Source organism: Mastacembelus armatus, chromosome 1 (assembly GCF_900324485.2).
Source record: "Mastacembelus armatus chromosome 1, fMasArm1.2, whole genome shotgun sequence".
Classification (NCBI taxonomy): Eukaryota; Metazoa; Chordata; class Actinopteri; order Synbranchiformes; family Mastacembelidae; genus Mastacembelus; species Mastacembelus armatus.
The window spans coordinates 4,810,442-4,838,141 of NC_046633.1; the positions used below are offsets into that span (position 1 = coordinate 4,810,442).

The window sequence follows — 27,700 nt, forward strand, 5'->3', positions numbered from 1 at the left end:
TTCACAAACTTCTAAAGCTTGTTGTATTTGACGCTGCTACATGGTACTGGTTTAAAATATACAAGGCAAAACTGAGAAAATGCTTTAGGTAATAAAATGTGAAAAGAAAAATTGGGAGAAAATGCAAATCAGCTGCTGATTATGCACCAGAGTCCCTGGAAGTAATTAAAAAAACAATAGTTCAACTGCAGGGGGATTTTGCTGAGAATGTAGTTTATAAATCACCATCAGATTTCACCTGGATTTGTGTGTTATTAATTAATACATTTTATTATTTATTTTTATTAGTTTTTGATGTTCAAAGCAGACAGATACATTAAACTTTAAAAGAGACAGTCCATTAAATTTTCCTGTTGTAAAACAGGGGTCCCCAACCTATGGAAAACCCTCATGGGTTAGAGATAAATCTGAGGGGTCCCATATAATTATTGGTAATGGGGTTTTTTCTTATGAAATACTGGCTCTTTTAACCTTCTCAGGCTTTGAGATCCCCCAGAAGTCCTTTAAAGGAAATAATATCATAGGGAACATTGGTTTTTGGTTGAACTGCTCTAATCTCACATCCACAAACTTTCATTTTAAGGGGTCACAAGCCAGGGCAGTAGGGAACAGCTTTTTTAGTGATACTGAAGCTACTCAGTTTTAAGGTCTTTGTAAGCGCTCATCTTCTTTATGCTACTTTCATTCGTGGGAGTCTTCATGTAAATATTCAGATTTAAAGCTTGCACAGGAAATTATGCTTGATTAATGTTATGTTATGTGCAGGTATATATTTCCATTGCTGGAGTGTTTTTGTATTTGTGATTGAGCCAGTCTGGACCAGACAGTATTTCAGTGTCTTAGCTGCCTGAAGGCACTCGCTGAGTAGTTTACTGTAAGGAATGTAAAGGTCTGTTTCCATTGATTTTACGCTGTTTTTGTATGTTCTTTGTCTTTGTATACACATCTGGATGTTTGTGCAGCTGTTTAAAGGGAAGTTCTTCTACTGTGACGGGCTCGATGTGAGTAACATCACCAATAAAACTCAGTGTCTCGAAGCAGGATACCGCTGGGTTCGACGGAAATACAACTTTGACAACCTGGGACAGGTTTGTGACATACGTTCACTCCTGCACACATCTAAGACTGACACCTGCTCCTGCAGACTGATGCTGGTTTATATTTGCCTCACTCTCCCAGGCGCTGATGTCACTGTTTGTGCTGTCATGTAAAGACGGCTGGGTCAGCATCATGTATGATGGCCTGGATGCTGTCGCAGTGGACCAGCAGGTGAAAATTTAGACACATAAACACCCACAGACACACACACACAAGGGAAGCGAGAGAGTGTGCGTAGTAAACGTTGAATATCATGGAGACAAACCGTACATCCTGTTTATATTATGTTTCTCTGTGTTTTGTTTTTGTTTTATGTCAGTCTTAAGCACAGTTTGATCTTGTTTGTTTCATGCAGAAAGCAGAAATATTTCAGGGGAGAAGGTTGGTGTAAAGAAAGAGAAAAGGCAGATAGATAAATAGATGTGAACTGACAGCCCAGGCAGTTTCACTGCTGACTCAGGACTTGCATTGTCTTCTTGTTTATGCTCTCTCCTCTTTTTCCTTTTTGTTCCCATACTAACTCTCCTCCTTTCTTCTGCTGTATCTTCTCTCTCTTGCTGCAGCCAATAAGAAACCACAACCCATGGATGCTGCTGTTCTTCATCTCTTTTCTCCTCATCGTCAGCTTCTTTGTGCTCAACATGTTTGTGGGTGTGGTGGTGGAAAACTTTCACAAGTGTCGCCAGCAGCAGGAAGAAGAGGAAGCACGGCTGAGGGAGGAGAAACGACAGAGACGGCTGGAGAAGAGGAGGAGAAGTGAGAATCAAGAGGGGGAGGGGGGTGTACAAGCTAAAAGTCTGTGAACACCTGAATATTACACCAACATGTAATTGTCAAACCACTGGCATTCATCTGCTGCTAACAGACTCCATTCTTATGTGATGGCTTTCCACTAGATTTTCAATCCTGGCTACAGGGATTAACTTCTGTTCAGCTGCAAGAGCATTATTCTCACTGTCTGATTTGTTCTGGCAACATCACAGCTGCTAGAGGTGATGCACTGCCACTGTGACCACTGACCACTGTGTCAATGTCCACTCAGACCGTGACTATGGACTCTCACTCCTGTCTTTTTGTTTTAGGTCTATTTTTAGCTGGAGAGGTTTTTATCTCTGAAGTTTAAAATGTACTTTTAAATTTGCCTAAATGACAATTGACATTAATTTGGTATGTAATGATGCTTTCAGTAATTTTCAGTATTTTAACTTCTTTATGTCACCACTCCCTCAGAAATGACATAACAAAAGATGAAATTATGAGAGTGTCCTTCTACTAACGCACACCATTTAGGAAATAGAGTGCCAGTTAATGTGCTCGGCCACTAATGTAGAATGATAAGGCCTGGCTCGCGGTTCATCCCAAAGGTGCTGGAGGGGAGTTGACAACTCTCTCTTTCTGTGTAGGAGAGTCCTGTTCCTCCACATCATGTTGGAGAAAATAGCATGCACTGTGACACTTTTATGTTGAAACTGCTGCTACAATGTTTGGAATGGAAGCACATTATTGTCTAAAATATTTCCCTCAATTGGTCTAAAATGTATAATTAAACTGGCACCATGAAAATCTAAATACAAGACAAAGATTCCACACATCTTTGGCCATATATTGTAGATGTAATAATACACTTGCAGGCACAGTTGCACACAATAAATTTTGTTTTCTCCACATGCATACTGTATTAGCATATTGATCATTTCTGCCCGTATTGTGTTCAGATACACACTCGATGCTGCTGCGCACACGGTTTTTCTCTTTTGCGTTACCTCATTTCTGTCTCACTCTGTCCTCTCTCTCTCTGCAGTGTAATCTCTAGTAGTGCTTTCCTCTTAGTCAGTTAACTGTCTGGCAGCAGACAGCAAGGGTTTCTACCCAAAGACACCTTGAGGTGCCATGGAGTGTGTGTGTATGCGTGATGGATAGTATTGAATTCCTGAGGTGGCACTTTTAGTCTGTACACACACATATGCACGCTCACGCACACAGGAGTGTGCCACTTGGCATCCACTTCGTTAGTGACTTCATATCATATTTTTCTTCCAGAAGCATTTTAATGAGTGTGTGTGTGTGTGTGTGTGTCTGTCTGTCTGTCTGTGTCTGTGTCTGTGTCTGTGACTCAGGGGCCCAGGAGAAGCCATATTACGCTGACTACTCCCCATTGCGCCGATCCATTCACACTGTGTGCACCAGCCAATACCTGGATCTTTTCATCACCATCATCATCTTTACAAACCTCCTCACCATGAGCATGGAGCACTACAACCAGCCTCAGGTAACCATGGCAACACCTGTCCTAGAACCATAATAATGAAGTGGGATGTGGTGGTACAGTACTGCAACAGTGGGTTTATGAAGTGTGTGTCTCTGCGTGTCCTGCAGTACCTTGAGGAGATACTGAAGTACTGCAATTACGTCTTCACACTGGTGTTTGTCATTGAGGCCATTCTCAAACTCATCGCTTTTGGCCTGCGGCGCTTTTTCAAAGAGAGGTGTTTACACTCATATGAATACAGAGACACTGACAAATAAACAAATTCATCCTTAGGGCAACTGAAATAGTGTGTTTGTTTGTGTGTATGTGTGTGTGCTTGTCAAGGTGGAACCAGTTGGACCTCGCCATTGTGTTGCTGTCCATCATGGGAATCACCCTGGAGGAAATAGACCTGAATGCTTCCCTGCCTATTAACCCCACCATCATCCGCATCATGAGAGTCCTGAGGATAACACGAGGTACGCACAGTAACACAAACAGCCGAACAAACAGACAGGGTGATATGTGGCTGATACAAGCTGACACATTACAATGTTTCAGTGTTGAAGCTGTTGAAGATGGCTACAGGAATGAGAGCTCTGTTGGACACAGTGATGCAAGCTTTGCCTCAGGTAAGAGGCTGCATTGATTCTGTAAAATAAAAGACGTCTATTTAACTCTTAGCCTGAAGTCCAGATGAAATGCAGACAGTTTGTTTTATATAGCAATTTATGAGGCCTGGCATCCAATGCCTCCCACATACAGTAATTCTCTAACAGTACTGATTCCCCTTACTGGCTACTGTTAACCCCTCACTCCAAACTACTGAACAACCATGAAGACATTGCTATGATTAGCTACAACCTAAGTGCTGATCCTGACATTTATCACTGTGCCTTATAAATTACTAGTTCAATCATACCTTTATGGCACATACTGTAACTTCATGGCTGCTTTGGCACATTTGTTTGGCAACTGGGTACCTGTGAGAAGATAAAATATGAAGCAGGGAGTCCAGTCTGAGAGCTTATCATGCACACAGCAGTTTATTTGCCTTTGAGGGAGGATGGTAAAAATGTGTCGAGTTATCATAGCAGCAGTATTTCACTCCTCCCTTTTCATGTCTTTGAGCTCAACGGTAAAATGTCCTGATCATCTTGCGCTAGAATATGGCAAAATGGTTAATGGGGCTTTGATGAAATATTGGACAGGTAACTCTCTATGTCTGCTGGGGTGCTCTACACCTGTCTTACTGAAGATGCAATTTTTTTCTGTCTGAACAAGAAATATAGAAGCAAGGGCTGAATATTTAATTGAGATGCACATAACCTGTTTGTAGAAGTGTTAGTGGCTTGGCTCCATGGATGGCACTGTCAAGAGGGTGGCCCACCACTTTGGTTTATGGCTAAATTAGCAAATCCTAGCAAGCTGACACACTTAATTTAGATGGTGACATGGCAAACATTACTGCTAAGTATCAGCATGTTAGCATTGTCATTCCGAGCACGTTAACATATTGACAATAGCATTTAGCTCAAAGCGCTCTTGTGCGTACAATCCCTAGCTGATTGTAGATGACTGTAGTTTTGTTTGAATATAAATGTGTAAGTGGTTGTTGAGAATAGTTGAGTGGGATTATGGCTCAGGTGCAGGGAAGGCTTCAGGAAGAATCTACCACATCCAGTGGACTCTCAGGGGATGAGTGATTTAGAGAGAAAAGCAGGGAGGGAGGGTGGGCGTACAGTAAATGAGAACAAACAGGTATGTAGGGCTAGAAACTGTTTGAGGTGTGGTCCTTTGTTTGAACTGTTAAATTGTATACATTTTAATTTTGCCTCCCAAATTTGAATGTGTAGTTCAAAAATCATAGCACATATAGCATCATATCTTATGGAGCCCATGTTCCTCAAAGCCAGCAAACAGGAGTCTCTAAAGAAGAAAAATACTCACGATCCAAAGTAGTTGTCTTTGAAGTGACACTGGCAGGGATTGAACCCAGGTCTCTGCAGTGGTGTCCAAGTGCTTTTTCCCCTGCGTGTCATCACTAGATTTATCTGTCATCTTATTAGACAGCTCCATGCCACCTACCATGAGGGAAGGCGAGCCAAATCCCTGTGAGCTGTTTGTACTTCAAATAAACAGGCATGGTTGACATTCATGAGGTCTGGATCCAGAAAAAATCTGAAAATGCACATTTGTTTTTCAAACTGAAGATTCGATTCAACTCTAGGAACCATGATGGCTCCAAATTGTTTTATGAAGTAGTAAGCATTAATACAGTAAGGCTTTGCAGAGTCTGTCTATGGCCTCTTTCTATCTGTTTGCATGTTTGCGTCTCTCTCGATGTATACTGTACATGTCTTTTTTTTCTGTGTATCATACACTGTATATATCTGTGTGCGTGCGTCTGTCTAGGTGGGGAATCTGGGTCTGCTCTTCATGTTGCTGTTCTTCATCTATGCAGCTCTGGGAGTTGAGCTCTTTGGAAAACTGGGTTAGTGTGTGTGTGCGTATGTGTGCATGTATGTGCGTGTGTGTGCGTGTGTGTGTGTGTGTGTGTGAGCACGTGAGTGTGTGCATGCATATAAATCAGTGCTGATGCGCAGATGTGTGTGTGTGCCTCAGCTGACACTGACGAGATATCCATGGATTATGTAACATGAAGAAATCTATTTTGTTGTGGTACATACATTAATTATGTCAATTTAGAATCAGTGTTCTAATCAGTGATCTAATCTACACACAATTCTCCTTCTTCTCTCCCTTCGCATTTCTCTCCCACACTTACTGTCACTAATACTCTTTCCCCTTTTTTCATCCTCTTTCAGAGTGTTCAGAAGAGAATCCATGTGAGGGTCTTAGTCGCCACGCCACCTTTGACAACTTTGGCATGGCTTTCCTCACTCTCTTCAGGGTGTCCACTGGGGACAACTGGAATGGGATTATGAAGGTTATTTCTCTTACTCTTACTCTGCTTTGTAGGAGTTTTTAAGAAGATGGAGGGATGACAAAATCCATATTTGAGTCTGTGCATGTGTGTGTCTCAAAGCATTGGTTGTGAGACAGGCGCTGCATTAAGCAGAGAGCAGATCACTGTTTTTATGACAGACTAAGAGCTGCTGACATTAGAGGGAGATGAGAGAGTATTACTCTTCTGTGACAGGCTTAAGGTCCTTTCATGCTCAGCTCAACATCTCCCCCTATTGGAGAGGAGAAGAAATAAAACATAGACCATAAACCTGGATATAACCTTTATGTCTTTATTATAATTTTTCTTCATTGCCTCATCATCTTGATCTCCTTCTCATACTCTTGTCATCCAGGACACGCTGCGTGAGTGTCGCCCACAAGATCGTCACTGCCTCACTTACCTGCCGTTAATCTCGCCAGTTTACTTTGTCACCTTCGTCCTAACGGCTCAGTTTGTTCTGGTCAATGTGGTCGTAGCTGTTCTGATGAAACATTTAGAGGAGAGCAACAAGGAGGCTCAGCTGGAGGAGATGGAGGAGAGGAGGGAGAGGGAGAGGGAGAGGGAAAGGGAGGAGGCCAGCCGACGCCTCAGCGCTGCATCTGTGGGTGGAGATCTGGGGTCAAACATGGAGACACCTGCCCAGGTGACATACAGTTTGTGCTTGTATTTCCACATGTGTGGAAGGGAAAGGAGGTGACAATAACGATGATACGGTGATGATGTTATGTGGCAGGTGCAGGTTGAGAATGACGAGTGTTCCCATGGCAACCTGCTGAGCATGGGACGCATGCTGTCTCTCCCCAGTGACAGCTACGTTCAGCCACTCAGATGCTCCCCCTATCCTCCCATTGGCCTTGAGGCCTGTTCTGGCTACAGCTACTCAGGTACTTGTGTTGTTTATAGCCAATTAAATTAAGAAGCCTTTTTTTTTTTTTATTATGCCATAACCACAGATGATTGCTGTAAAGATTATTGCTTCTATAAATAGAGGAGGCTGTTTTCAGCTGTGGATTAATATACATTCAGTGGTCTAGTGAGTTATTATGTTCTGTTGATGGGAAATGTTTAGAAAAATTGTATCATTGGCTTCATACTGACAGGAGGATGTGATTATAATCAGAATTAAGAGTCCCCAAAGATAGGACACATATATTTTACAGAACAGTCACATCTGCTAATCAGATGAAGGATGTTTGTAAGTGTTTGTATTAGTTTGAAAATATGACATGGAAAGTTAGGTTTCCCTTTATGTCGAATATTAAAGCATATATAATAAAGAAGCTGGTGTGTGGATCGGTTTCTTGTTTTACTGTCATTTAAAAACAGCAAAATCCAAAAAGCAATCCCTGTATTCTTCTTTAGACTTCACTTAATCTGGAATTACTGTACTTTATTCTGTTGTTTTCTTTTCACCATGTGGCCATGTGTTATCTGCAGGCTCTGTGTCATCACTGGGCTCCAGTGGAGGTGGCTCATTACTGCAGGTTCCAGGAGCTCTGCCCGCCATCAGTCACGCTACTCTAGGGTCTGGACGCAGCTCAAGGCCGATGATCTGCCTCAGAACCTTGCAGAGCGCTGACAGACACTCCCCGCACAGACTCGGTCCAGCAGACAGTATCGATGGACACAGGCTCAGTCCAGCCCACAGAGTAAAGAGACACAGACTTAATTCAGCTCACAGTATGGATGGTTACAAGTTCAGCCCGGCCCATCGAATAAACAGACACAGACTCACTTCTGCTCACAGCATGGATGGATACAGGCTGAATCGGGAACATAATACAGACAGACCGAGGCTCATGTCCAGCTACAGTATAGACAGACACCATTCACTCAGACTGAGTCCCACACACAGTGCCAGCAGTCGTCCTTCTCATTGGCTCAGTCCTGAAGACAGTTTAGATAAAAACAAGCTGAGTCCTTCCTACGTCCCAGAAAGTTCAGCCCCGAAGAGACCAGCATCTTTCCGCACTGCGAGCAGACAGTTGCGGAGACAGGTGTGTTATTATCACCTTTCTTTTCTTTCCTCCTCTCTCTTTCTTGTCTTTTGCCCATTCCCCTTTCTTCAGTTCTTTTCACTCTTCTTTTTTCCCTTTTCATCTCTTCTCTCCTCATTTTTCCTTTTTTGTCTCTTCTCTTCACATTTTATTCTCCTCTGCCACTCACTTTGTTTTTCTCCTTCTTTTCTAATTTTGCTTCCTCTTTTCACATTTCCAGCAAGTCTGCATTCATTACAATACAGTTAAATTGCCACTGCATGGTCTCTGCAGTGAAACAGCATTAACATTATGATAATATAATTTAACATTAACCAACTTTTTACTAACATAAAAAAGTGAGATAAGTTTTAAGAGTCTGGGTGATGGTAAACCATGGGCTAAAAATCCACAATTCTTCATTTAGACAGAGCTAATAAAAGTCTGCAGTAGTTGGAGTTAATCAGATGGGAAAGTGAAGATCTTCTATCTAATATTCAAAATTACACTCTTTGCAATGGTTTTCCCTTTTTATGTTTCTCTGAGCACCTGAGCTGTGGTGGAGGACACTTTCTTGGTAGTTACATATCAGCAGATGTAAGAAAACCCTAACCCACTTTATTTAGCTTAGCACCAGGCGGCGCTCACTTGTTCACCAAAATTGCAACAAATTGCATTCACATGTTCTGATCTTCTGTTGCCAAAGTATCACAAAGTATATTTTTTATATATTTTGTAGTTTTTATAAAATAGTTTTTTTACCAGCACAACCCAATACATCATTATGTCATCTCTGTATTGCTTCTGCAGGAGGCGGTACGCTGTGACTCTCTGGATCAGAGCGGTTCTGCTGATGATCTTGTGGAGTCTCACCTCACTGTGCCTGCTGTTGCATCCACGCCACCACGCCAGCGATCGTCCAGTGTACACACACTGAAATATACACATCCCCAGAGGGTCATCTCATGCAGGAGCCACAGCCGGAGCCACAGTGAAACCACTGGACAAGAACATGCATCTGAGCAGTCCATCTGCGGCTCGCAGCAAGAAACACATGTCGAAACGAAGCCTATCAGCCCACAGAGCCTGTCCAGTCTGAAGGTCCCCAGTGGTGAATCCACCCTGTCAGTTCCGCTCTGTAGCTCCAGAGCAGCCAGCCTGAGCCTCGAGTCTGACCCTGGCCCTCAGTTAGATGATGCTGATAAGGAGGTCAGCCGTATTAACAGTTCTGTTCACACACACACACAACTTCCTCCCAACTGCTCACACAAAAGCAGACACCTTACCCCGAGCCCTGGGGAGCAAAGGAGTCGCCTCAGCCAATCGGTGTCTCCGGTGTCGGGCAGGAACGGTAAGCAGAGGATGAGCCCGCCACCGGGGGAGGAGCCAGTTACCATGGCAACCCAGCTGGTGGACAGCAGTGTTGAGTTGAGAAGGCGAACTCTGTCATTTGATGCTACAACCCACTCTCCTAATCAAGCAGAGGAGAGCGCTGTGGACGACTAAACGAACCCAGTGATGGGATTGGTTATTCTCTATAAAGTGGAGTAGCTGGATGTGCAGTTGAAGCACACGAGAGGGGCGGGAGCTGCAGCTGCAGCTGCAATCCAAAACAGGAAAGATACCTGTCGCCTGTTTCAGGCCACGCTCCTGGTCTCGTCCCATCCAATCAAGATTTTCACAGGGTTTTTGAGACTCTTTCAGACTGTGTGTGTGAGTATGTATGTCTTCAGACTTTAATCCCTTTGTGCTGTTTGCACACAAGATGCACACAAGAAGACATTTCTTTTCTTCTATCATAGTCCTAGCTTTAGTTCAGGCATAGTAGTCTATTTACTCAAACACTAACCTTCCCCTTGCTTGCTCTTCTTCTGCCCTCACCTCAAGCCTAGGTCAGAGTACAAGACAAAATTAATCAAAAGGTTTAGTACAGATCTAATTACTGCCTGATCTCATCATGGACACATACTGTAGACCTGCAGACTAAGATAACACAGCTAGGATAGCAACTAACAAATATTTTAACAATTTATTGGCAGTTTTTTTCTGTGTATACTGATTAATTGCTTGTTTATAAAACATAGTTTTTCTCTAAGTGATTCAAATAGTATCTTAAAATAGTATTTTTTGTGCTCCCAGAAGTCCCCGATCCAAAGATATTCAATTCACTGTAAGAAAAGAATTTACAGATTGTCATATTTGAGAAGCTTGAACCATCAAGTATTGTTGCTTTAATTGGTCCTAATTCTTCATTAATTCTAATACTACTAATCATTTATGCTGCAGCTACACACAGCATCTCATTCTGTCTTATAATCATTTTCTAATTTGACTGTTTATGTTTACAAACTAAATGAGGTGGTAAACTCACTATAGTTAAAACTAACAATGTATTTTATATGGACATGCTTCATTAATAATTGCACACTTATCTGGACTAGTGCACATCATTTTATAAAATGTATTCCTCCAAAGCATCAAGTTGTACAGCACCTTGGAGCAAACGAGAATCAGATATTTAACCAGGTTGGAGTTTTTTGTTGTTAAATATGACTTTATTCTCTTCTGTGATTTTCCTGGCTCTTGACCTCCAGTAAACTGCCACTGGATGTTGTGTGATCATTATCAATCTGAGAAAACCTTGATAAGTTGTTGATTTTCAGGGATTTTCACCCTCGCCTGAATCCACTCAACCCTGACAGTCGGAAAAATCGATTCACTGTTAGAGCCTCTACGTTAGAATCATGTAGTGTGACCTGGGCTTCAGTAGTTTCTACCTCGCTTTTTCTTAATCCTACCCCTACGAATGTGCAGTCATCTTACTTTTCTCACTCCCCTCCACTTTCCTTTTCTCTGTCTTAGTATTCTCAGGGTAGAGGTAGTTCAGACGCAGGTGAGTGTGAAGCGTGTGATCAGAGGTATGTGGACTTACATTGCCCCCTGCTGTCTGAAGCTGGAGCTGGCCATGTCCCCTGATGTTTTAAGAGATTATACTGCATAATGAGTTTGGGATGAAATGTAGACAGACGCAGATGTACAGAAGGGCTTATTCAGGTGACATAATGGCATGTACGACTTTGTAGAACAAGGCTTAGATTCTATTTTATTAACACAACTACAGTTATATGAAAACTACAAAGGCAAATTTCTATGTTTTTGAATGTCAGTTTATTGGCTGGTGCTGGTGTTGATGGATGATGAGGGCGACAGCGTAACAAAATGTTGATTATAGTGATGATGATGATGATGATGATGATGAGTCTGGATGATGTAAATGCTCATAATATTGTATAATGTTCCTGCAGATTCTTGGAAGCAGCGAATAATATACAGTAATCTCACCTGCAGTAACATGAATGGACAGTGCTGGAATAAAACCACTTCCTGTCTGACTTTCATTTGACTCTATAAATTTGCTTCTAAATCTCTCCTCTCCTCTCCCTCCTGTACAAAGACAAAAAAAAATCAGCAGGAGGGGTTGCAGCCCTTCAACATGAGCTGTTAAATCCAAAAATAAAGCTAACGCACAACTGCTGCCTGCTGCAGCTAATGAATTCAACATAACTCAAGTACGCTATCTAATTATGGTCTTTCAGCAGATGTTATTAATATGCTTAACACATCAATGGAGCTTGGTCTAAATACATAATTATTTTTAAAAATGTTTCTCATGTTCTAAGAAGCAAAGAGAAAATTATTTAAAGATGGTTTGAACAAAAGTAGACTTGAGACTGATAGTGGTTGTGGTGGTAGTGGTGGAAAGGTTTTATTTTTTATACTTCATTACACCACTTTAGCATATCACAATAAAATATTTAATCACATGAATATTTCACACTGAAACACTATAGCATTCAGGATGCATTAAGCTGTCCTGCCTTTATTTTCCCTGCCAAGAAAATGTACCTATTTCTGCAAGTTTTGCTCCCCTGCCCTTGTTTGCTAACTATTGGTCAAGGTGCCTGTTTGTCTCGTTTTCAGCCAATGGGAAGCCACATGTCTGCAGGGCGGCTTGTGATTAGTTAGACTTGACCAAGGGCAAACAGAAGCAGATAAAGGAGCTACACTCCATATGCCCTAAGACCTTGTATCCCTAAATAAGGCAGATGGAGCATCATCACTGGTCTACATCTATGTTAATCTGCATCTCACCATTTGAACATGCAGTCAAAGTGTGTGTGTGTGTGTCTGTGTGTGTGTCTGTGTGTACTTCCAGGTGTATATACATGTGTTTCCAGGTGTACATGTATATCTGTTTGAGTACAGCTGTGTTTGCGTGCATCAATATCTCTGTGTGTGCATGATAAGAAAACAGACACAACTAACTAAGCTTAGCCAGCAGTTGCCATGGTGAAAATAGATCATACACCATGTGACCCAAAATCCCACCAGTCTCAGGAGAGAATGCAAAGTTGTCCATGCCCATGTCGTATGCAGTGTTGTTGAACGCACATCTCATCCGTTATCTCAGTCTCTGTGTGACTAAAAGGCCGGAGCCATGGGTCTCTGCTGTGTGAGTTTTTGGGGGTCCAGGGTTTCAGTGAAGGGTGGGGCTTGATAGGGATTGGTGGTTACTATGGTAGCGCCGTTGGTGATGGGGTAAGGTGTAGCCCGAGCATTGCTGGGTGCAGGATCCAGGTGTTGCCATGTGAACAAGTTTGTATGGCTGCCAGTTAAGAAGCGCCGTAGTGCACTTAGCGTCAGTACAGCCTGTTAGCAGCACACACACACACACACACACACACACACACACACACACACACACACACACACACACACACACATGCAGAGGCTGTTAGTTACACTTTAATTTGAATTACAAACACATGATTACAGTTGTGGCACAATTTCACTGCAACTAGTTAATAGCAAACACCTACTGGAAGTTGTGAAGCTCAAAGTTCACCCTCATTAATTTTCAAAAGGACATGAGCACATTAGTTTGCAAGGTAGCCAGTTACATATTTCATTTGTTTTCACTGGGCTCTGTAAAGCTGTAATCTATGGCAAGCCCTTTTAACATTACATAGATTTTACGTCAGTATCCGTGATTGAATTTCAGATACTTAAAATGACAACGTGACTAGTCAAAATTCTAATTCAAGATCTCTACAGTGACGTTTTGACAAGTCAATGAAATGAAATGACGTCCGACGCCTTTTCAGCATTTATGTCGACCGGCAGGATTCACATTTAAGATATCTGTAATGTTTCATATGACTAGTCACAACTGTCATCTAAAATATCTGCAATGACATTTTGACTAGTCAAAAGTCGCATTCCAGATATCTACAACTACATTTTGAGTCAAAAGTGAAATCGATATCATGAAATGAACTCACTGTGCCCACCTTTCTAAAAAAATCTGTCAGCCAAACTAACCATTCTAAGAAAACTGATAGACCACAGTTTACTGCACTGCACTTGACTGTGTGACGAACTCTAGACCTGTCCTGAACCACCCAGGGATAATCAGGTGTGGATGTCTCTGTTAGAGAACTAGAGTGGGGGTGGGAGAGGAACTAGGCAGCAGCCTCTGCTGGTCCTCTGTGAAGTAAACGCTCTTAAATCTGTTCATTGCCAGCAGACACTGATAACCCTGAAAACACAACACACACACACTGCTGGTCAGACACACACACACACACACACACACACAGAGGACGATATGTATAAACAAGTATAAACATACAGACCCAGCTAAGGATGGAGAAGAAGCAGAAAGCGATGGTGGCTCTGGCAGCATCGGAGCCCTGAGCCAATGGGAGCTCATCTGGAGAGGTCGCCTGCCACTGATTGGCCAGAAAACAGAAGCCAACAAACCACAGGAAACTGGCCAGACCTGAGGAGGAGGAGGAGAGATGAAGAGGAGTTAGAGTTGTTATAGCTTTAGACTGAAAAGGGTAATAGAGCGTATCTTTTAAATCTGTTCTTAAAACATATTTTAATCTTGGGGTTTAATGGTCTCATTGGCTGCTGGTTGTAGCTTCATGTCAGTTGTGTCAATCTTCATGTAAACAAATGTCAAACTACTGGACTAACATGTGTCACTGATTTTATTTCACCTTATTTTGTCTGGTCCAATTTTTATGTCTTTGATCAAATTTATGACGTTTGGAAATTGTCCCTTAAATGTGAATACAGAAGTTCAACAGTGGTCTGTGGGTTTGGGGTTTTTTTGATACCGGAGAAGACGAGGTCTAGCAGGACAGCGCGTTTCCTGTCCCTGACGTTGCTGATGGTGGGAAAGTAAGCATCCAGAATCAGGAAACAGATGCTGCCGAGGAAACAGGCCACGCCGATGGTCACGCCGTAGTTACAGGCATCGGCGTTGTTGTTGAAGATGCACAGCAAACGCTCGCTGCCAATGTTGATGTAGCCCTCGTTCACGATGCAGCTGAACACCACTATGGAGAAAACCTGCGGGCACAGACATGAGGGCTGAGCTGCTGACACTCACTGGTGAATGACTTTCATTCCTCATACACACCACACACAGACACACCTTTACACACAAACACTGCTTCTGTACAAGTGTGTGTGTGTATGTGTGCGTGTGGATGAGAGATGGGTTTGTGAAACAAAGATATAATCAGTGAATAATTTTAAAGGACCAGGCCACAGATTTTGAAAAAACTAAAAATCCTCTTTCCCCAAATAAACCAGTGACACATTCAGGACGATGTGAACAGAATGTCAGATTGCTGGAACAACAAAGCGTCACTGTGGAGGTTTGGACCACTGGCAGTGCTGTGGAGCAAAGTCCTCACAAGTGTTTGGGCTGTACCTGGCACAGTATTTGAGAAAACAGCCTGATGATGATCCACAGTTGGCACTGAGGTAGAAAGAAACAGAAATGTGCCAACAAAGAAGAAGAAGACTGTAAATTAGTCAGTGTCCAAGAATAAAATGATTTCAAATAGTAAAATATTGACTAGATTTGTTCTTTGATTAGTTGATAGTAGTTTAGCAAGTGATTTTTGCTTTTAGCCATTTAAGGCATGAGGTTGTGTTAGATCACTGGGCAGCAGGTAAACAAACTCAAACGAATCAGTTACACAGCAAATGATTAATGGAATAATGTTTGGACCTTAACTCGGTGCAGGAACTGGATAGAAAGAAAACCACACTTGGGAGAGAAGGTCTCCCCTGAAGATGCCCCAGGAGCCGGGGTGACACGGGATCACGGCTCTGAAGGGGTTGTTCGGGTGGGCGACCCCTCAGGTGACTAAGACTCCGGGGCTGCTCCGGAGGACGACCGCTCAGGCGAACTGAAGTTCGGGGCGGTTCCTGATGGTGGCCCCTCAGACGGCCAGAGAACCGGGACCGTTCCGGAGATCGGCCCCTCAGGGAAGCAGGATTCAGGGGCTACAGTGGCGTCGGTGGGACTGGCCGGCCCACTGGGACCAAGCTCTGGGACTAGGGGTAGACTTCGAACAAGAGCGCCTGTATCGTCGGCCAGCCCACTGGGAGGACCAGAAACAGGAGTCGGGACTTCAGCGGAAACGCTGCCATCGGGGGCCCAGGAAGCAGGGACGGAGCTTGGAGCTCGTGCAGAGCCTCAGCGGGGAGGCGGCCATCGGCACACTGAGATCCCTGGAGCTGGAACTCGGAAGGAACTTGCAGGGTCGCTGGAGACTCAGAGAGGGGGCCTGGAGATGAAGTCGGGCTTTTCTTGCGGCGGCGTCGAGGCTGAGGGACTGGAGGCTCTGGCGGGCTGGAACTGAGGATGGCCCCCTCCGACGCCGTCGTGGCGCTGCAGGAGCTCAGGTGATGTCCACGGGGCGAGAGACTGAGCCTTGAGCTCCTGCCAGATGTAGGGAACCTCTGCCGGTGGTAATGGCCGTGTGGACTGGGAGGCCGACACTGGAGACAGAGCCACACGGAGGACAATAACAGGGGACTGGACGAGGCACAGCAGGTTGGCGGACTGTAGGGGAGCCTGTAGGTTCTCACACGTCTCCATAAGGGAACGAACCGAAGAGACCGCAGAAAACAGTAGGGCTCTCCTGGCCTTCGTCACGTAGCGAGGGGGGTCTTGGAAAACTTGTTCCAACCGGAGCACAGAAAGCCCACACCTCCTGGAAGACCTGGAGCCGCGAATTCTGCCCCCTGGAAGGTCGAGGAGACCAGAGATGAGTCTCTGGTGTCTTCTCGTCTCTGTCTGCTGGGTCCATCATGGTCGGATTACGGCTGGTGAAGGAGTTTACTTGGAGCCAAGACTTTTTATTTAAGGACAAACCAAACTGGGTTCACGGGAACTGGACACATAGAAAACCACACTCGGGGGCGAAGAAACAGAAAACAGGAACTGACTAAATCCGTAAGTATAAATATCGATCCGGGCCGGTATATATACCTGCACGGGGGCCAAATAAACACGGGTGCCGGTGTTTTTAACACTGGGGATGCAGGAACTAGTACAAAATAAGAGTCCTAGGCAGGAAACCAAACCAATGAATCAGCCTAGAAAACAGCTGAGTGTCATTTCTGCGTGTTTTTCTCCTGAGCTGATTTTTCTATTGCAGCCTTTTGTCTCAAGAAGCTGCACTTGACAAATAACGACGATGAGTTGGATTATGAGGCACAGAGCCAGGATCGAGTCCTCCTGTTAACTTGCTGCTTGTTCACGTTACCCACACATTAAACGATGGATGGTGACTCAGGCTGCTCAGCATCACGCCAGAGACGCAGCACAGACGCGTTGTATTCAGGCTGGATCAGTGTAGTCACACACAAAGAGGCTCCAGATAAACATCTGTAATAACATTAACATCTGTCCTGAAGCTCTGAAACCAGTTGTGTTTTTTAGATGGTGCAGAAATGAACAATAAAGACACGCAGATGAAAACATCTTTGTATCTGCCTGAATAAAAGACACATCAGCCATGAGGGGGAGAGACATAAAGAATGTGAATGGGAGAGAGAGGGAGGGGTGCAGGTAATTCTCGTCCATTGATGATAACCCACGGATTGCAGAGGAGGCCTTACCCACGACAGCAGTCTGAGGATGGTCCGGGGATGCATGAAGAAGGCGACCGGATCGAAGGAGACGCTCCCGGCCTTCCCGGCGCCGTACGAGCCCGCTGGCTCCATCCCTCCGGGTTTCTGCAGCCTGACGCCCGCAGGAAGAACAAGAGGAGTCGGTGTGAGAGCTGCGTGGAGCGGCGGCGTCCTCCTCCAGCCTCCGAGTGAAGTCACAGCGCGTCACAGGCTCATTACGGGTTTACATCCAAATCCTACATTCAACCTAATGCGTCGCCTCCTTTGTGTGTGTGTGATTTAATAAAATGATTTACGGCTGATGAAAAGGATTTTTCCTAAAAACATTGGCAAACCTCCTTTTTCCCATAAAGGCTGCTGCTATAGCAGTTTAGGGCTGGGCTATAATTTATTTATTGACTCTCGGTGGGACCACATCATAATGTGTCAATAAATAAATCAATAAATCAATAAATACCGTTGGGACTACATTTTTTAAGCAAAGTTGTAATTGCCTCCAAAACACAAAGAGTCTAGACAGTGTCGGACTCTCCAAACATTTTCTATCTACATAAAAATGTCAGAATTTTCTGTCTCTTCATGAAACATAAATGCTGTTTCAAAACAACTGCTTTGTGAAACAATAAAATAAATAAATAAAATAAATAACTAATTGCTTTAATGAGCCAAACGTAAATCTAAACACATTGTGGTTAATAATATTAAAAATAAAACAGCCAGCTGTCCATTAACAAGAGGTGGGTACATTTTTTTTATAGTTTATTTGTTTATATTTGTTTATATTTAGTATATTTTATTTCATTGACGTCAACCACGTTGTGAATCTGTTTTTCTGGTATTAGTGTTGGTCACTTTTTCCTCTCTTCCTTTTTAATATGTTTTGGCTGTAAATGTTTTCTATTCTGCTCTAATTGTTGATCTTGTGCCTCACATGCTGCTCTGACGATGGAAATGTCTCCACTGTGGACAAATACAGGTTCTTCTTATCTTCTTCTTACAGGCAGCTCGATATAAAGGAATTATTCACTTGTTAACGCCCTCTGCTGGACAAACTGTGTAGTGCAGCACTGTTTCTAAATGACCACAAACAGAACATTGGCTTTTCTATTTATAGGGAGGTATGATATATTTGTGTTAAGCTAAATCACCCTGTCTCTGTCTTATTTATTATTACTCCACAGTACAGACTCCTTAACTTTGTGATCCCAGGATCAACCTGAGAGTGACAGAAGCACGCTGAGGTTAAATATTTAAGCCTTGTGACATCCAAGTTCTCACTTGAGGACTTTACTGGCTTGATTTGACGGATGGTTCATGATAGCTTGGTTTAGTAGATAAAACCAGATCCATGTTTAGATAGTACGGACTAAAATGTATGACACACACAGACAGTTCCTGTGTTAGAGCTCATCTTTGGTTTTGTTGGCGTTTTTTGCCTCTTCAGTTTTTATGGCCTCGATGTACTTCCTCCTGTCTTCGTCTTCCTGCCGACACAAAGGACAGGAGTTGTTTTTCACAGTAAGGTGGCTCTCGAGCACAAACAGTCAAACAAACTCAAACCAGTGAGGAGGATGTTTTACCTTAACTCTGTCTTTTTTGGCTTTTTTCATCTCTTTATCAACAAACTTGATCAGGTCCTTCAACTTCCTTTTTCCATTGTAAACCAGCATCTGACAGAGAAACACAGACCTGAAGATTATCAGCTCGATATATGTCCAGTTTCTATTTCTATTATTATGAGTTTCTGGATTTTGTTAATGATTGCATAGTAAATTTGTAGACAGATTCAGTTTAGACACAAACACCCTGCAGCTGCTTCTTACCCTTTCAGCATAGAGAGCAGGAAACAAGCAGAGGGATGGGTATGTTCCCTGCATCGACATGTTGATGTCGTTGGCTGAGGCATCGATGCGAGCGATGACCACGTCTTCTTGCTCCTCGTAGGCCTTGGCTAACTCCTCCCACAAGGGGAAAAGGGCGTGGGACTCCTGACTGTAGGGCAGATCTGAAATCCACAGAGGAGATTTTTGTGTGAGCACTGATCACAAGCACAAGTAGCCAGAGATGCTCACAAGTCATTTTTTGCACATCCAAGTGAAGTCTCAAGTCTCTAATGGTGGAAATGATCGTTCTGTCACCTGCTACATCACCAGCATTATAGTTAAGTGTGTAATATGTGGCGTCTGGAGTCACTGTCAACTGTGTTAAACCAGGACACAAGTTCTGGAAGCCAACAATCCAGCACCACCCTCTTCCCGCTCCGTTACCCTGCACCCTCACATCCTAGTCACTGTCAGCTAATGCAGAAATCAGGCGCTGATGGTGAGTCAGCCAAAGTGATGTCCTCCAGCAGCTAAAACCAGCTCAGTGCCTCAGTTCGAGAAGGGCACTGTGTGTTGATTGACAACCATGAGCACCCATCCCTAACACTGACCTTCTCTGATTGGTCAGAAGGACGAGGCTCTAAAATTTTAACGGAGAATATGTCTCCACTGCTGCCAGGCTGATTAATGAGTCTGCAACATAGAAGCTATTGAGACGATCTCCCCACATTAGGGTTTGTTTTGAAGCATATATCAGCTTTAGCTTCAACCAAATGCCAAGAGGGCCTAAACACTATAAACACTACAAGGATCCAAGAGCAAAATCAACAAACTAGTCATTGAAATGCAACCCGGACATCTATGTTTAAAAACCTTCCAGCCCACTTTAGGTATTAACCTGTGCTACATTTTCAAAATATCCAAATCCAGTTTTTAAATGCATTTACATACAGAACAGGACAAAAACAGTCTTGTCAGGGTTAAAGGCAACTTTCTCCAGAGTCACTCCCACAAGCTCCTTCACCGGCTTTTTGTCCCATCCCTCAGGTATCGGCTCACTCTGCATCTTTGGCTGTAACATTAACATAAACACTTAATCAGAGCAACCTCTCATCCCACTGTTACAGTACACATCACACAGCAGATGAAAGTTACCTTGGCCCTGCCCTCTAGGTAGGACTGGCAGAAATTCTTTATGGTCTCTACATTCAGAGTGTCCGAGGGTAGGTGATAGGTCACATGGTTGGTCAGGTTAACCAATCGGATGAGAGGAGCCTCAAAATCCCGCACTCTGAAGTACTCCATCAGTCTGCCATTACGAGGCTCATCCACGTTCACCATCACAAACACAATCTTTGCACACACACAAACATATACAGAGGTCAAGGCTTTCAACATAATTATCATTATATGCACTCTGATGCTGCTGTTCAAAGGACGTATGTGTGTGTATGTGTATGTGTGTGTGTGTGTGTATGTGTGTACCTTCATCCTAAATGCCTCTGCAGCTCCGTTAAATGCAGAGTAAATCTCTTTAAAGTCAGATGAGCTTTTATTGACAAAGAGGAGGGCGTGGTTTAACACAGGTGAAGTTAAAATCTGAGCAGCTGTCTGGAAGAGAGAGAGGGAGAGATTGACACAACCGCTCTCAGTCCTCATCAGAGTCTGCAGATTTAATATACACTCAGCGGTCAGTTTATTAGGCACACCTACCTAAAACTAATGCATTCTAATGCAAAACACTTACAATACATCCTCCTTCATGAAGGTGATAATGTTCACGTTTTGCTCAAACCTTTTTAGAGAGATATCGATCAAACTGTATCATTAGGTCAGTCACAGCAAACATAAGCACACACTGTGTGTGTATATATATATATATATATATATATACGTATATATAAATTTATACAGCCTTTAATCAGTTAAGTGTACATGTCTGGAGTTGAACAGACAGTTCAGTATAAACTGTATGAATCTTATATGAGACATCATTTGTAGGAGAAATTCGAACTTTTCAAAGTCATGCAAAGTGGTATTTGTCCTTCAGAGCTGTTAATGGATAATATCACTGATACATCAATACAGTCACACTCTGGAGCAGAGCAGTTACTGTATATGAGTGGAAATATTACTTTACCTTTCCGGTGTACTCGGTGACTGGGTCCATCTGGTAGACGGCGATAAAGATGATCAGCTCCTCTTTAGATGTGTGAGGCATCATTTTATAGGCCTGGATGAGCTTAGACTGCACACACAGACACACACACACACACACACACACACACACAGGTATGACTCCAATAAGCTACTGGTATTGGTACTTTCTACATTAAAATGGTATAATAACCTAAGCATTTCTGATTATTTTGTTTTTTTTGGAAGAATTAAACAAACAATCAATTGCTCCTGTTTTTCTCTGTGAGATTTGAATTAAACTAAAAGCCTTTTTTTGACTCATAGTCACAGAACAGAATCTGTGACTTTACATTCTGTGAGTACTGACCTAAAAATGGAAAAACGATCAAAAATACAAATCCTCTGTTTATCTAAAATCAGAACTTGGTGTGATTTGCTGCAGCTATACAATTTGTTACATAAAACCAAATTAATTTGGATTATTATTACTGAAAAATTGCTGTTGGGACCTAATAAAAGTATTTTGTTTAGATGACATGTATTTATTTGGTCTGTTAAGCTGCAATGATTAATGAATGAATCAACGGTAAATTATTCAACTGTTCTGAAAACTGTATCATTGTTGCTTTAATTGTAGCAAAACGTCTCTGGTTCCAGTTTAAAGTGATGATTTGCCTTTCTACTAGGTATTTTCAAAAGTTTCATGTAAGTTTGTTAAGTTGAAAGTTCTGTAACTGATACTGATAATACTGCCTGTTCACATATTTCTGTATGGATGTGAAATGGGAAGCACCTTTTTGAGCAGCAGCACAACATCATGTGTGAGACCATATTTACTGATGACTTCACTGCTCTGTGTCACAGCGAAGTTAACATCAGGAAGGTCAATGGCTGCAGCGTAGAACACCTGGACGTACTCGTGGTCGAGCTCCTACAGGTACATATTAGCAAAATACACAAAATACACAGAAATGGTTAAACTTTAGAGCTTTGTCCTTCTGACCAATCAGATAGGTCGGTATCAGGGATGGGTGTTGACGCCTGTCAATCACTACAGACTTGCTGGAACACATCACTTTGGGTGACTCAGCACCCGGTTCCTGCATTAGCTGACAGTGATGAGAGAACACCAGAGAGAAGAAAAAATAATTGAACAGATGATTTTTACCTTAAAGAACCCAACCACTGTGACCTCATCAGAGGCCTCTGATTGGCTTAAGTCAGTGATGAGGTCAGCTGCAGACCCCGCCCTCCGTTTGAGCCAGGTCAAGATGGATGCAGAGGTCTGCGGAGCTTAATCACAGTCCAAGAAAATGAATTAATTTTACTTTAAAAATTTGTTTGGCCAAACAAATGTTTGAGTTTTCAGTTGTTAGAAAGCTAGAAATTATAGTTCCATGAACCATAAGTGCAGATATTAATGTGTAAAGGACATAGTAGTTGTCTTTGCCACATACCAGGGCAGGGAACAGGGTTGTGCTTATCTCCAGAGAGGTACAGTCTGATCGTTGGTGGATCTGTGGCATTGAGCTCTTTGGCCAAGTCCTTCTCCTTTGTCACATCAACTACTGCCAGTTTGACCTCCGACCCCTGAAGCTCTGCAGCGGCATCTTGAAACGCTGCTGACACACGCTGGTTTTCTCCAGACAGAGGAATATCTACACACACAAACATGAAGTGGGTGAGTACAGATAAAGACATGGAATGATCATGCTGGTTTTGCAGCAGTGTAAAGACGCTGTAATGGCTCTTACTGTGTTGTTTTTATGCTTACAACTTACAGAAGTGCACAAGGAGCTGCTTGTGTTTCCTCAGTGCCCTGTTGAAATTTCCTTTCTTCAGCTGTAAAACTCCATCCTTCTCAGGGAACGATTTGTCTCGCTGTTGGTCGGGTTGTGTGTCAGCAGCGACTAACACACAGAGATAGAAGGCCGTCACCCCCAGCAGCAACAGGCTCCTCATGACGGCTCACCCACAATCTGACAAACTGAACGCTGGAGCAAGCTCAACGGAAGGTATGGAGGGAGTGGTGAAAGCAAGGGCTGATATGTGTGTGTGTGTGTGTGTGTGTGTGTGTGTGTGTGTATCAGTGCTGAGCTGGTAGTTGTGAGTGCTTCTGTTATCTGCCGACTATACCCACCAGCCTGTAGCTGATTAACTTTCCTATCTAAGCCCTGCTGTATCTCTGCTATTGGCTGCTGTTCCTATCAAGTATATCACTAATATCTAAATGCCCTTTGCCTAACACTGTTGGCCTCAACAAGGTCAAAATGGAAGCACAAGCCCACGCACACACACACTCAAACACATGTTCTCATTAGATCAAATTCATCTTCTTGCCTATCTGTTTTTTAAATATAACAGCTGCACAGCTTTGTGAAAGTAAGCAAGACTCTTTAATTACCCATCAATATGATAGAATAACAAATAAAAACATGACATTTTGATTTAAAAAACGGATATTGAGTGTTACACATAATTCAAACATCAGCAGGTGAAGAAGGTGCAGTCATCAGTCACTGTTAAATTCTTCATCCACAACCTTCCCTCTGTTTTCTGCAGCAGCTCATATGACAGTTTACATCAAGTCAATATCATTAAAAGATTAGTTTTGACAAACATATACAAGTGTATTCAGTTTCATGCTGAGAGTTTAAAAAAGAGAGCAACCATATGATTCAATATGATACAAATGTACATACAAATCAACCACAGAGAAAAGGTGCGTTTGTCTCAAATTATTTCATCTTTAACTTTGGACTCTGTTATTATCAGTTTATTGTCAGAGATCAGGAGTCACTGTGGCATTCACATTATTCACACTGCAAGAGCCCAGATGCAAAATCTTGGCGTTGGAGATATCAGGGATTTCTGAGAGCTTGCACTTGGTGATAAAAGCTACACAACTAAACTAAGTTTCAACAGACCACTGGAAACATCGCTGCTGGTAGTCAAATATTAACATGAATAGAATTAATCCAGGACATAATTAGTTTACCTGAGTACAAACACAACAAAAGAGTCTAATTTGGGTGTGTAGTCATATGAGAAGTTAACTTTCAGCCATATGTTTGTGCAGACAACTTAAAGTGCAAAGATTTTTTTTTCTGATTTTCTGCAGAAATGACCTGTGGTTTAAAAAGTTATATTTAACATGAGCTTTTTTTGTTGATATACACTCACCCTGTGTTTAAAGAGTTTGTCCTTCACAGTGAAAAGCAGCTGTGATGAATTTGAATTCACACTGGTTTAAAGGAGTCTCATCGTCACTTGTTTTTACAGTGGACAAATTCTACACAAATGTTTACACAAACCACTCTGGCCGTTTAGTGCCCTGTCCAGCCATATGATTTATACTAAACATTAAACACTTCTCATCACTATACACTCTGCATTGGTTTAGTCACAACAATTATAGGTGCAATGAGATTTTGGAGGTGCTCAGGACAAAAAGGAGCCTTTCTAAATCTGACTGTGTCATCTTCTGTAAATGTGCAGAACATTTCTGCACTGCGGACAGGAGTGATGTGCATCTTGCAGTCCACGTATCGCAAACGGGATCAGACAGAAACCACAGATTAAGCTGAAACACACACATGCAGAGACAGAACACACACAAACCTGTTATACAAGTAATCTGATATTAAATATTTGTGTGTGTGTCTGTGTGTGTCTCACCCCATCAATGCAAGAAGAACACATGTGCACCAGGCAGCTGTCCCAGGCACGTACGTGACTTTAGTGGTGACAGTGTGGTGGCAGTGTGGGCAGTTCACCAAACCAGGGATTTCTGTCAGGTACATCACTGAGACTGGAACAGGCGGTGGCTGAGTCACAACAGCTGCCTGAGGTTGTTGGGTGCCAGCAGTCGGTGCAACACCGACTGTGATTCAGAGCAGAAAGGAGAGGTGGGGATGTCAGAGCAAAATAAAGATCGAGAAGGAAGCAAATGAAATATCAGAAAAATAAATAAATAGTCTAAATACTTTGTGTATGTGGATGGACTATGACCCCAGTGTTTTGCTGAGACGAGGTCACGGCAGCTGGCACTGTGAGTGAAGTCAGGACAGGAAATGGATCTGATTGGATTGTAAGTGGGAAAAAAAGAAAAATGCTTAAGGGCGTGTCCACATTAAGCAACCTGCCTCCAACAAATGACATTTTTATTCTGCTACAGCATTTTCACATTTACAAGGTAAATGGCCAGATTGTGTTAAGAGCCCTGTTTACATTTTGTTTAGTTAAATGAGCGCACCACTTCATTTATTAACCACCAGGAGGTGATGTGGGTTGGACCAGCAAAGCATGTTTAAAAAAATGTACCTTGAGTTTATTTTATTAAGCAAACTTAAAGTAAAGCAAACCAAAATAATATGAAGTAATAGCAAAGTAAAGTAAAAATGAATGTACTAGTAATACGGCTTTTAGCACACATTAATAAAGCTCTTTTTCATAAGAGCAGGAAAAGCTTGTGGTTTTGGTTAAATCTAAATAAACAGTTTGTGTCTGAAGTCACTGAACAGTGTTATTTTAAGTACTAAATATGAATTTAGTAGAACACAGTGGTTTCCCAACATTAATAATAATGTATAGTAATGTGAGCCCATCCACAAATCCATATAAAGTTTAATAATGTGGTGGTCACTATTAAGGGAAATCATGTTGGAAATATATTTATACTTTATTCTTGCCTAATATGTAAAATACTTGTATTCATGAAAAACATGTTGCATTTACATCATCTGCTGTTTTAAATCAGCACTAAGCCAGTTGTAATCAAACTTAACTCATTGTTATTGTAAAGCTACATTTTTTTCAATATACTCTAAATAACAAAGCAGGTATTTTCACATTTCTCCATCCTGTGTTTCCAGAAAGCCCAGTTTACAACTGAGCGAGGCCCAGAGACAAAAAGATCAACTTACAAATTTGGCTGTTTGAGTGTGGATCAATTAGCAGAAGTTCTCAATAAGCTGTGAAAAGAAATGGGAAATAGAGCATAGTGAGATGTCATCTTACCTACTTCTCCATAGGTGGGAGGAGGTGTTGCGGGGGAGGCAATGGAGGCAGTGTAGGAAGGGGGAGGGGGGATGTCAAATCCTTCTCTGCTCAAATTCGGCGGGTGGAGACTGGCCTCTTCATACGATGGGGGTTCCATCAGGAGATCACCCAGTCACACGAGAAGCTGGTGCTATAAAGGAGGTACAGCAGAGATGTAGATAAAGTCAAAGTCATGCACAGACAGAGCAGCTCTGAACGTGTCGTTGCACGTGGGGGAAAAACAAAAATGGCTGAATTTAGCTGCTTTACTTTTAGCAGACACTTGGACACTTGGTGTCTCCTGTTAAAAAGTCCACTGGGTGGATTCTTGTCATCATTCAGCACCGTCCAGAGGCATCTGACTCTACAGAATGAGAGTTTAGTCACTAACTAGTTATACTACTTTAATACCAGCCCAGTGTGTGTGTGTGTGTGTGTGTGTGTGTGTGTGAGTGAGGCCATTGCTCAGAACTTAGGCAGTGCTCAGGATTGTAAATAACCTGAATATCTCTGATATTAGTCTCTCTACTTCAAACTGTGTGACGCTTAATCATATATAACATCGTGTTACTGCAGCTCTGGATGATCCAGCGTCATCTCCACCCTGAAGAAGCAGATCTTTAAAGTGACAGTGGGAAAACTTCATTATGACGCTTAAAGACTGTGTGAAACTGCATTTCTCCTCAGATACTCTCAGCCAAAGACATTTATGGGCTTTTTTACTGTATATAATCAGTAAAATGCCACAGGTCAGAAAGTATTTTATATACTTTATTTGTACAAATAAAACATTCAGATTTATTAAACTGATTATGTTATACTCTTCTAAATAAGACACACACATCAGCGTCTTCTATTACTGCTCAAATACTCACATACACACGATTGTAATTTCAAAACAACACAGTGTCAGTATTGTATGTAACACTTATTACAGCTAATCCTGAATCATGATCCTCGGCTTCATGTTGTCTCTGTGAGATGTGTTTTCACGCCAAGGCGTCACCCAAAACCACTGTATCACCTGCTGAACACACCAGCTGAAGGCAGCCAGGTAACTCTAGCTCCCACAGGACTTATCTCTTAATTAAAAAGATACACACTCTGGTATCTGATCCAAACAGGCACAGACCTGCCTCTGCCATGTACAAACTGTAAATACTGTCTGCTCACGGTGGTAAATGTCCTTCTACTAAACAGTGTGATGTGTGAAGAGTGTGATATATCAGAGCTGTGGTCTTACCTTGGCCTAATGAGGAAGCTCGACTGGCAGGAGGAATGTGTCAGTGTGCTGGTTGTGACATTACAGCCTGTGGAACCTGTTCTCCACTGCTTTAAAAAAAAAACATTTTACTTCCTACTGAGAGCAAATAAACCATCTTGACCTGTTTCCTCAAAGGCT

General features: G+C 42.5%; 3 protein-coding genes across 3 annotated transcripts in view; 1 reads left to right on the forward strand and 2 right to left on the reverse strand.

Moving 5' to 3' along the window:
* The window catches only part of LOC113128008 (voltage-dependent T-type calcium channel subunit alpha-1G-like), a 42,572-nt gene extending 30,881 nt beyond the window's left edge, over positions 1–11,691 (forward strand). Inside the window, exons 23-35 of the mRNA XM_026303015.1 lie at positions 963–1,088; positions 1,180–1,269; positions 1,662–1,854; positions 3,216–3,367; positions 3,475–3,584; positions 3,692–3,825; positions 3,908–3,978; positions 5,762–5,840; positions 6,175–6,296; positions 6,670–6,960; positions 7,051–7,201; positions 7,755–8,314; positions 9,104–11,691. Coding sequence (XP_026158800.1) covers positions 963–1,088; positions 1,180–1,269; positions 1,662–1,854; positions 3,216–3,367; positions 3,475–3,584; positions 3,692–3,825; positions 3,908–3,978; positions 5,762–5,840; positions 6,175–6,296; positions 6,670–6,960; positions 7,051–7,201; positions 7,755–8,314; positions 9,104–9,799 — 2,775 coding nt within the window. The 3' untranslated portion in view covers positions 9,800–11,691. The remainder of the gene's footprint in view (positions 1–962; positions 1,089–1,179; positions 1,270–1,661; positions 1,855–3,215; positions 3,368–3,474; positions 3,585–3,691; positions 3,826–3,907; positions 3,979–5,761; positions 5,841–6,174; positions 6,297–6,669; positions 6,961–7,050; positions 7,202–7,754; positions 8,315–9,103) is intronic.
* A 339-nt stretch (positions 11,692–12,030) lies between these two features.
* On the reverse strand, positions 12,031–17,656 carry LOC113127708 (synaptogyrin-3-like). The gene is made up of 4 exons (XM_026302411.1): positions 17,285–17,656; positions 14,479–14,713; positions 13,990–14,135; positions 12,031–13,003 (listed from the first exon to the last, which is right to left on the reverse strand). Exons 1-4 carry the CDS (start codon positions 17,387–17,389, stop codon positions 12,776–12,778), a joined length of 714 nt encoding a protein of 237 aa, XP_026158196.1. The 5' UTR covers positions 17,390–17,656; the 3' UTR covers positions 12,031–12,775.
* Positions 17,657–18,120: 464 nt separating this feature from the next.
* On the reverse strand, positions 18,121–25,078 carry LOC113128626 (protein disulfide-isomerase). The gene is made up of 13 exons (XM_026304088.1): positions 24,937–25,078; positions 24,722–24,841; positions 23,040–23,168; positions 22,716–22,916; positions 22,427–22,551; positions 22,052–22,189; positions 21,260–21,367; positions 20,605–20,730; positions 20,275–20,472; positions 20,071–20,191; positions 19,120–19,301; positions 18,877–18,966; positions 18,121–18,780 (listed from the first exon to the last, which is right to left on the reverse strand). Exons 2-13 carry the CDS (start codon positions 24,789–24,791, stop codon positions 18,697–18,699), a joined length of 1,572 nt encoding a protein of 523 aa, XP_026159873.1. The 5' UTR covers positions 24,792–24,841; positions 24,937–25,078; the 3' UTR covers positions 18,121–18,696.
* Between the last annotated feature and the right edge of the window lie 2,622 nt (positions 25,079–27,700).

Bases quoted from the DNA above. Each gene is read 5' to 3' on its own strand.
- LOC113127708 (XM_026302411.1), bottom strand. From the start codon at position 17,389: ATGGAGCCAGCGGGCTCGTACGGCGCCGGGAAGGCCGGGAGCGTCTCC. The intron at 14,714-17,284 runs GTAAGGCCTCCT...CTGTGCCCGCAG, and splicing joins TCCTCAGACTGCTGTCGTGG to GTTTTCTCCATAGTGGTGTT. The intron at 13,004-13,989 runs GTCTGTATGTTT...TGCTGCTAACAG, and splicing joins TCTTCTCCATCCTTAGCTGG to GCTGTACTGACGCTAAGTGC.
- LOC113128626 (XM_026304088.1), bottom strand. From the start codon at position 24,791: ATGCACATCACTCCTGTCCGCAGTGCAGAAATGTTCTGCACATTTACA. The intron at 20,192-20,274 runs GTAACTTTCATC...TTAATGTTACAG, and splicing joins ACCTAGAGGGCAGGGCCAAG to CCAAAGATGCAGAGTGAGCC. The intron at 18,967-19,119 runs GTAAGAAGCAGC...TTTCTCTGTCAG, and splicing joins CTGCTCTCTATGCTGAAAGG to ATGCTGGTTTACAATGGAAA.